The 10141-nt window shown below is 39.7% G+C and overlaps 1 protein-coding gene across 1 annotated transcript; it reads right to left on the reverse strand.

The window, feature by feature from the left end:
• Nucleotides 1-5808: 5808 nt before the first annotated feature.
• On the reverse strand, nt 5809-8529 carry LOC119025888 (E3 SUMO-protein ligase ZBED1-like). The gene is made up of 3 exons (XM_037109901.1): nt 7077-8529; nt 6643-6781; nt 5809-6477 (listed from the first exon to the last, which is right to left on the reverse strand). The coding sequence occupies exons 1-3, from the start codon at nt 8357-8359 to the stop codon at nt 6052-6054; spliced, it is 1848 nt and encodes a 615-aa protein (XP_036965796.1). The 5' UTR covers nt 8360-8529; the 3' UTR covers nt 5809-6051.
• Between the last annotated feature and the right edge of the window lie 1612 nt (nt 8530-10141).

The following is a 10141-nucleotide window of genomic DNA, read 5'->3' on the forward strand; positions in this document are numbered from 1 at the left end:
GAGCCTAAACACCACCTGCCCTAAACAAATGGATTATACCAGTTGATTAAATCGAATTAACCCAAAGAATATCAAAAGTCAAAACAGACAGGTGGGGTAAGGAAAATAAATGAATATACAACAAACAAGTAAAATAAACCAAGTTAAGGAGTCAATATGAACCTAAACATTCCCAACACATGGCCATGAAGGCACAATTAACAGATAAAACAGTGGCATATCACTGACAAAGCAGAGGCAGAGCAGCGACAACGCAGCAGTGGTCAGCTGATCGTGACGTTTCTCATGTCACATAGATCATTCGGCCCAATGGCTGTCACATCTCATCTAAAAAGAACAAAATTAACACTATTAAAATGGGCCTACCATACTGGTTTCAAGCGCCACAGTAAAACAACAACATACCTGGAGGCCGGATCGGATATAAACACAAGATGGTGAAAGAGGGAGAGACCCACGCGGCTACCAGCATTCACCTGCAACCATGCTAGCATTAGCTTTAAAGCTATCAACCAAGATCATGTAGACAGGGAGGACACTTACCACCACAACCCAAGGGGACCAGCGCACACCAAGTGGGGCACGTCAGCTCAGCCGCTCCGCAGCACTAAATACATGTACCATAAGAACAAAGGATCAACACCTGGCCAAGTGGAGGCGACAAGCAGCGTACATTCCTACTGAAGAGCTGAAGTGAAGCATCAGACAGGAGCGCAAAGAGAGAGAGCCGGGGAGGGCTGCTGCATTTATACTCCGTTCCCCCTACAGTGAGTGGCTACCATCGGTGTTCAATTAGTGACCCGGATACAAATGCATTATGCTGCTACAATTACACAAAGATGAAACTACAAAAACCAAGAGAACTAGACACAAGGCCCACAAACAAAGTAACAACTAAAAGGCTTAAAGTGCAACAGATAAGCGAAGTTCAAATCAAAATCATGGAATCAAAATCCAAACATACCAATGGGGGAGATGCAGGAGGAGACACTGGAGGAAACACTACAGAACATCACGGAGAGACGGACAGAGGCTGATGGAATCACAGGGTACATCACAGAGCGATCTGACCAACACATGAGGGAGAACAAAGACATCAGGTTCAGGTGAGGAGAGTGAGCATGGAAAAGGACAGGTGAGGTAATGAACAGAAAAAAACACTGGGAGGGAAAAAAACACACAAAAACTCCCGCCAAAGTGAAGGGATTTACAAACCCAGCTTTCAGCTTTTGGAGCAGCAAAACAAATTGTGAGTGGCCCCTGTACCCTCTTCCTGTTTCAGGACACAGAATACAGAGCACATGTCGAAGGATCTCGTCCTCAGCTTGAACCCAACAGCAATATTGACTGTGCTGTAAATAACTGATTTGTTTTGATGCAACATTTGTTGGCGAGTGACAGCTCTGCTCAGTGTGTAATTAGTGTGTTTACACTGCAGCTTTAATTTAACATTAAGGTCGCCTGCTACATTAAAAGAAAAGGTGATTCTGCTGTAATGTCTACACAGTTTAAATGAATTATAGAGAAAGGTCCAACTGAAAAAGTACATGAGTACATGGCTATGAGCATGAACTCAGAATAGGGTGAAATACTTGAGTCTGTACATTGACAGCATGGATATTACAAAATGCATGTAATAAAATAAAAACAATAAACAATAAAAACAGACATTAAAAGTACAGTGAAGGAAAAGAGAAACTTAAATGCATGCTTTTGAAAAGTTTTTGATAAGAATAGAATTATCCAGGAGGGTACTGTGAACGGCAGTCATACCACCTTGCCTCATCATTACAGACTGCTTCTTGTTTACAACAGCATGGGCATTGTAAGTGAATTTCAATGTGATATGCATTATGAATGGATAATTTTTCTGAAATGATACTCAAACACTCGTCTGAACCAAGATCAGTCTGGTTTTGAAAGGTAACTCTCCTCTCGTTTCAGGTCACTTGCCCTTCCCTTGACCTCATCCCTGATCCTTGATTGTTTTCACCTGTGTTCCCCTCCCCCATGTGTATAAAGTCTTTGTCTTCCCCTGTCTGCGTCGTCAAAGTATTTCGTCCTCTGTCGTGTACTGAAGCCCTGTATCACAGTCTTGCCTTTGCCTCGAGTTAAGTATTACCAAGTTTTATTTTCTGTATTGTTCCTCTTTTGCTGAGTGATTTTGATTTTGTAATTTTCTGGTTAGAGTTTTGATTTAATAGTATTACTGTTTGATAGTCTTTTGTTTTCCTCCTTGTGGAGCGCTTTTTGTTGTACCTTTTGCCGTGTTTAGAGTAGTAAGTTTCATAGCCTGTGTGCTGACCTCTTCGGACTGATTTTGTTTTCTGATTAAGTTTCATAGCTAAAGATTTCAGCTCAGTGTAGGATTCCTCCTTCGGGAGCGCTTTTCGTTATTTGTGTTTTTTGTTTGTGTGTTCCGTTTGTCTTATAGCATTTCATAGCCTATTGCTTTGTCATTCATGCTGAAGAGTTGCAATCAGTCAATAAAACCTTACTTCTGCCATTCTGCATCTGAGTCCTCTCTCCTTGTCCGAGCCTGACAAAACCAATGTTAACCATCAACTTTATCCTCAGTCTGCATGTCATGGCTGCTTAATGTATGACAGCGGCCACTTGTTAATGATACAATTAATACAATTTTCAAAGACAAGCTTCAGTCACTCCTCACTCATGCTCAACGCGAGTGAAAGAAAGTGGATGCCATCAAATTCCCCACCAAGCTTATCTGCTCAAATACCCTGACGTTCAAAACAACACACAGGTGTCGAATACCATAAACCCTGACATGTTACGCCCACCAGAGTATGTTTTTTTTTTTTTCATCAGCGTGGACTTCGATCTATCAGAATCAACCTTGGAATCTCAGCACTTCACTCTAAACTGACCTAGAACTAGATTTTTGCTTTGCGTTGTTCAGATTTTCTAACGAAAATAACAAGCTTTTGAAATTCTCTCAATAGCTTGGCCACAAATACCAACCTGGCTTTTTTTCAACTAAAATCAGTGACTATAAAGACTCTAGAAGAGAAGAAAGGAAGTATTGACTTTGAGTACTGAATCATTCTGAATCAGACTGCATCTTTTTATACAGCTTTTCGTTGTATAGTTATTAAATGAAGAGAATCAAAATTAAATTACTGTTTCCACATTGATCCTGCTGGTAGAAACGTATGTCTTTTCAGGTTAAATGGTAAAAAAGAATGTGTATGTGTGTATATATATATATATATATATATATATATATATATATATATATATATATATATATATATATATATATATATATATAAACATCATAAGGATAAGGAGTCACTGATTGAACAGAGCTACTCTGATAATCATTTTCTTTGTGTTGCTGCTTTGTGCAGCCTCCACTGATGGTCAGGTGTGATTGTTGCCATTCATCATTTTCCACCTGCCTGCGCCTGAGCCACATTCATCACTTCCCACCTGCCTGAGCCGAGCTGGGCTGCAGAATCACAGAGGCTGAGTGGGAAACAGAAAATCACAGTGATTGAACGTCAAGGGAAGCAGATGTCAAACTGGTATTGGCCCGGAATGACACACAGGCCTCTCGCTTTCCCCTGTCACTTTAAACTGGTAAGTGACCTTCAGAATAGAAATGCTACACCATTACTGCTGAGCTGTAACAGCTTGATGGTGAATGGTGACGGATGAGCAGTGAGGTACTGAGGCCTTCAAAAACACTCAGATCATTAAGGTGTGACCAGTGGTAGCAATATTGTGATGCTGTTGCAAGTGACCGTAAAGGCTTTGATGAATTAGTAGCACTGAAAACCATGGGAACCAGGGATGTTCCAACAAATCATTGTTCTATGCATTCGTCAAACAAACAAACACAAGCAATTAAGCATTCTAATACAATAGATGTTGTATAATCAGCTATTACAATTAAATATTAATATTTAACACAAAAAAAATCAAAGATCAAAGATATCAGATCAAAGATATTCACTGTGACAGATGTTTCTATCTGAAGAGGCTGTCGAGCAGCTGCACCCTGTAGTGGCCTCAAGGACCAGCTGCTTGCTTTTTGAAGATCCCCAGTAAAGTCAGCGCTGATTCCAATCAAATAAAGCTGACAGAAAACAAAGCAAGGCGCAAAATATATTTATATTAAAAAAAAAAACAATATTTACAAGAAGCTTGCCAACTTTTTTGGATGTACAAAACATATTTTTCTTAACTGCCACATTAATTGCGGAATGAATGAATGTCTTTTTGAAACTATTTTATTCCTATTATGTACAAACGTACTGCAGCTTTATTGATTTTAAACTGAAGATGAAATCATGTCTAGTATCAATCCAATCATGTCCCCCTTCACTGTTATACAGTGAATATATACTGTCATTTAATTCTGTTTTTATAGTACAGATTTAATTTATCTTACTTAAATCCCTTATCTTAACAAAAATGTCATCTGTGTCTGTTGCCCGGGGACCACAGATGTGAATGAATTTAGCAAGGTAATTTATTTGAACAAGACAGGGTTGCATCATGAAATGAATGTCTGTAGTGTAGTTTTTGAATTTGCATAAAGATGGTCATGATATGGTCGGCAACTTCACGTTGATATTTCCACCGATATCACCTCTCCACATCCAGCTGTAGTCCTGCACTCTGTCAGCTCAGAGCACAGCCTGCCTGTTGTGTGTAACAGCTTGATTTGGATGTTATGGCTGAGACAGGTCTTTGTACAGATCTTTTATATATGATACACAACCCTTATGGAACAGTCAAGTGAAATGTGCCTTTTCACAATTTCAACTTTGACTTTAAATATCTTGATATGATTGACACATATAGTGGATTGTCATTTGATAAATACAAAATGGAGCAAAAATAATCAGGTTTAATTGCTTCCTCACATCTTAATTCCTCACACATTTTCACATGCAGTTGTCAAGTTTTACAGCGAACTATAATATCGATGTGAAAATAGCATAAAGTCACGTGTGAACTGGACAGTGTTTTACAAGTGATTGGCCTTTATTTTTCAATGAGAGTGAAGGTTTCCAGTATAAGAACTCTTCTTCTTTTAAAGTGAATTCCAAACTATATGTGACTGGCTTCTTCCAAATCTTGATTAGAATTTGCACATGTGGAAAAAAATAAATGACTAAAGTTTGTATAATAAATAAATAATACAGTAAACATAGGCTAATAGTTATTTCCCTGTTCGTAAACAATGGAATGCTTTAAACATTTATTCAATATAAAGGTTTCTAAACATTAGCTGTAACCTTATAATGGTCATCCTCATAATGTTTATGGATTAATGACACGGTATTTATTACCATTTACAAAGTATTGTTAACATCAGTTGTAACTTTTCAAGAAACAATTGCTTACTGCATGGTTTATAAAACATTGAATTGCTTACGGTAAAATAACCATTAACTTAAGTTTGATTACATAAATGAACCATCTATATTCACCTATATTATCACTGGAACATAATTGGTTCCTGTATTATGTCCAGAGGTGATGACTGCCCTAATAAAGAAATGCCTACATTTTGGTACAACATGCGAGCTGAAGATGGTAGGCGGTAATGGAATATGGCTTAAGGTTGGGAAAAATAATGTGATGTTGATTAAATGTTAAATATTAACTGTTTCTATATTTAACCATGACCTTGATCTTTGACTAGGGCTGGGTATCGTGGCCAATTTCCTAAATCGATTCAATTTCGATTCATAAGGTTCTGAATCGATTAATCACGATTCGATTCGATTCGATTCGATTCAATCTTCTCATAAATAATGAAAATGGCTCAACTGTGTTACAAAATACACTTTATTTTTTATCTTCAACAAAACAGGTTTTAAGCTTGTGAATTGGACATTTTAAACTAGACCTGTAAACAAAAAATTCAAGTTTCAAAAGTGCAATCTTGACAAATAATTCAACTACAACATTCCATCACTGTTTCTTAAAGTGCAATAATAATAATAATAATGGTAACAAAACTAAAAGTAAACTTAAACTGTCTAGTCAAGCCCTGTTATTGTGACTTTGTTCTCACTTGGTAATTGTGAGATTTTTGTTTAGGAAAAGGAGCTCATTGACATGATCTGGGGTTAGGCAGCTCCTTTTTGCGGTGACAATATCACCTGCAGTTGAAAACACTCTCTCTGACGCAATACTGGTCCCTGGGACGCAAAGGTATTGCTTCGCCAGGCGAGCCAACAGTGGATACTCCCTTTCATTTGACCTCCACCAGGTCAGAGGATTTTCATTCAGCCCAGCAGGTTGTTCTGCCCTGTATCTTCTGATTTCATCTCCAGCCTTCATGGCTGGAGTTTTATGGCCATTTTCCTTTGCTGTTGGTAAGTAGACTGCCCCAAGAAGAGACTCCAAGGTGCTGGATTTCTTGGGCTTCTTGGGCGTAGTCGCTTCCCCCATCTCCTCAGCTCCTTCATCAGCATCATTACCATCAGTATTTTGCTGTTGAATAAGACAGAAAAAAAACAAAAACAGAAATAAATAGACTGAAAATCATTCATGAACTCTTTTAAATTATATAATATTCCTTATAATCCAATAGAGAATATTTTAATTCTCAATGAAAACATTCTTATTAAACTGCACACTTTTTAAAAAAATACTTACATCACGTGCAGCAGTGGCAGCCTCAGTCTGCAGTCTGGAGAAGGTGTCATCTTGCTCTTTAGCAGACAGGAATGGTAGGGCCTTAAAGCGAGGATCCAGCGCTGATGCTGCATACAATATGTCCTTCTGCGCATCATATCTTAAAGACATTTCATAAATTATTTTTGTTATCACAGTATGAGGATAAACATGGCATACAATACAAATATACAATCTCACACATACAAACAAAAAAGTGCATGTACTACAAATTACTAACTACTACAAGTAATCAGTAAAATGAGGAAAAAATGCACATAAAATACAAAACTTTGCTTTTGTAATGTTTTGATTTGGCCTACCACTGACGATTGCACACACAGAGAGAGAGAGAGAGAGAGAGAGAGAGAGAGAGAGAGAGAGAGAGAGAGAGAGAGAGAGAGACCTTAGCATACCTTGTCCTCAAGTTATTCTTTGCAGCAGCCTTCAAGTCCCTCACCACGGTGGAGTCTTCGATGCTGGGGGTCAAGGCCTCCTGCAGCAGGGCGAGAAGTGGGGCGATGACGGACAGAGTTGGTTGCTTGTCCTCCGACATGGCCAGTGTAGCTTCTTTCATTGGTTTCAAGACCCGCACCAAATCTTCTGCAATCGTTACATCCTCCTCTGTTAAGGTGCACAGATCTGTTTCATTCCTGCGCACGTCTTGTGAAAGGAGAGTGGCAGAGATGGCTGGCTGTTGTTCTAAAAAGCGCTCCAGCATGTCCAGTGCACTGTTCCACCTCGTCACAACGTCTACTGTTAGCTTGTGTGCTGGCAGTTGAAGCAGCTTCTGTTTTTCTTTTAGTATGTGGTTTGCCATCGTACTCCGATGAAAGAACGTTGCTATACGCCTCACTCGAGCCAGCAGACGTGACACGGCTGGGACTTTTAGACCTGCTTGTGAGGCTAAGTTCAGTGTGTGCGCGAAGCACCCGACGTGCATTAGCTGCATTATCTCCACCGCACGAACCATATTTGCAGCGTTGTCCGTCACGACTGCTGGGTCTTTGCTGGTCAGTCCCCACTCCTGTATGGCCCCCGTCAACATATCGGCTATATTAATAGCAGTGTGGCTCGTGAGAACCTCGGTGGTCTGTAGCACATGAGACATGAGGCACCACTCGTTGTCGATGTAGTGAGAAGTCACTGTCATGTACGACTGCGTTGACAGTGATGTCCAGGTGTCACAGGTTATGGCGACCCTCTCTGCTGACTGCATTTTCGTTAGGATGTCGTCTTTCACACGTGTATACATCATTGGGATAACAGTTTCAGTCAGATGTTTACGTTGCACCATAACGTAGTGTGGTTCGAGCACCTGAAGGAGTCGCCTGAAGCCTTCGTTTTCCACTACCGAGTACGGGCGTAAATCTTTGCAAACAAAAGTTGCGATGGCCTCTGTTATCTTTATGGCTCGCGGCGAATCGGCTGGTAATGTTAGTGTTTCCCTCAGTTTCTTTTGTTTTGCCCCTGACGGCTTGTTGTCGGAAGCTAATGTTAGCGTAGTGTGATACCTCGTTAAGTGGTTTCTGAGGTTTGTAGTATTTCTACAATAACTGACCTCCGCTTGGCAGATCTTGCAAACCACTTTGGTTTTATCCAGCTCTTTGTCCGGTGTTGTTTTAAATCCGAAATGGTTCCAGACTTCAGACTTCAGCTGGGACGGCTTGCTGAGCGGAGTTTTACTTGCATCGGCCATTGTGTGTATGCACGCTTGTGAACGTGAACCGGGCGTAAACGCGCCGCGGTTTCGTCGCGCGCGAGACCACTGGGGTTCATGGGGGAAAAAAAATCGATCTCATGCCCTATGAATCGATATTGCAAAATTTAAATGAAATCGATCCGAAATCGATTGAATCGATTTTTTTACTCAGCCCTATCTTTGACTAACCCTAACTGCGAGACGCGACTTCCTAAACATAGCCATAAAACATATTAATCATGTTTACATTACTTCAAGCGAAGGTTGTGGGTAAAATAAATTAAATAGGTTGCCAGTGAACATTCAGTACGAACATTAACAGCTTGGGAGATAAGTTTGTATTAAACCGTTTCCTAATTATGTTGATAAAAAAATTGTAATTGGGGCAGCATTTCATTTCTCTCACAACGTATTTGCTGTTGCAATTTTACTGTATATAAAAAGTAATTTCCTTTTGGCTCAAGGAAATGAGCGAAAACTCCTCTCATGATTGAATCATACTTCAATTTGCTCCACAGTCCACCAGCACCAGCTGACCTCAGCCATTTGACTCAACATGCATTACAGGCCTTGTCTAGTTAGCCAGAGATATATAAGGAAATACCTGGGCGCTCACTTCAAAGTTTTGCTGTCACTGTCCAATTTAATCATAGCAGATAAGTAGGATGTGTGACCCGTGCAAATGAGAAGAAAAAGCAATTTTGCCATATCCAACCTTCATTTGAGCAAGGTGACCACTGCCATCCATCTAATTGTGTTTCATTTATTTAAATAAATCAGATCACTTTAATCCACCTTCCTGTGCTTTTTATTCCACACAATCATTTTCGGCTGTGTAACCACCATCACATCGCGTTGATTCTGTATTCCCCACTGTGATGACCTTTCTGTTGTTGTGTTATCATGTCACTTGTGATGTGATTTGGCTGTATGCCCTCCTGTCACTGATCTTCAGCCCCTCAGAATAATGATGATGATATATGGCTGTTTGTGCGGCGGGGCCCTCTGAAACCTGTGAACTGTGCTCCTCAATCTCTGTCTATCTTGTTGTTATTTAACAGCACCTCAGAGAGATTGCATGCCTGTTGGATAGGAGGTCGCTGCTGTGATCTTAACTACAGTGGAGGACAGATTGCAAGATATCTGTGCTTTGGAAATGTGGGAACCAATAGGACTTTTTATCACGACAGGCATCTTGACTTGACACTGCAGGGAAAGCCTGATGGAATCAGATGGGTCGCAAGATTAATTTTTTATTCATGATTTATATATACAATATATGACTGTCCATGTTAGCATTTGTCAGCGCACACATACATCTTCATTGTTGTATCTATGTAAAAAAAAGTGTTATATGTATATGAAAACTAGATATCGTAGAAAAAGGCTCACAAATGTATTTCTGATGCATGCACACATTTTTATTAATTGAAACACAAACCACAAATATACATTTTGTCTTTTTATTTGGATGTAAGTACATTTATCTACACACTGTTCAGCTTTAAAAACTGCTTTTCATATCTTAACCTACATTTGTGCTTTGAGACTCCCCTGTCATTGCTCCATTCACAAATACTTTTTTTTTTCTTCTTTCTTCTTCTTCTTCTTTTTTTTTTTTTAAGGGAATTATCCATCTTTGAGGGGGTCTCTAAAATAACTAACCCTGACATTGCAGCAGAGATTGATAGGTAGGTTAACAGCCGTGCAGGTGAGAGAGAGAGACAGAGAGGCTGATCATGAGTTTTTACCAGCTGTCCTCAGTGACCCGATCTTGAG

This window comes from Acanthopagrus latus, chromosome 9 (assembly GCF_904848185.1).
Source record: "Acanthopagrus latus isolate v.2019 chromosome 9, fAcaLat1.1, whole genome shotgun sequence".
NCBI classification, from domain to species: domain Eukaryota; kingdom Metazoa; phylum Chordata; class Actinopteri; order Spariformes; family Sparidae; genus Acanthopagrus; species Acanthopagrus latus.

What these genes read in the sequence shown, in the direction of transcription:
- LOC119025888 (XM_037109901.1), bottom strand. Translation starts at nt 8,359, where the DNA reads ATGGCCGATGCAAGTAAAACTCCGCTCAGCAAGCCGTCCCAGCTGAAG. An exon ending in AAGAATAACTTGAGGACAAG is followed by an intron (nt 6,782 to 7,076) that starts GTATGCTAAGGT and finishes AATGTCTTTAAG; the next exon opens with ATATGATGCGCAGAAGGACA. An exon ending in CTGCCACTGCTGCACGTGAT is followed by an intron (nt 6,478 to 6,642) that starts GTAAGTATTTTT and finishes CTTATTCAACAG; the next exon opens with CAAAATACTGATGGTAATGA.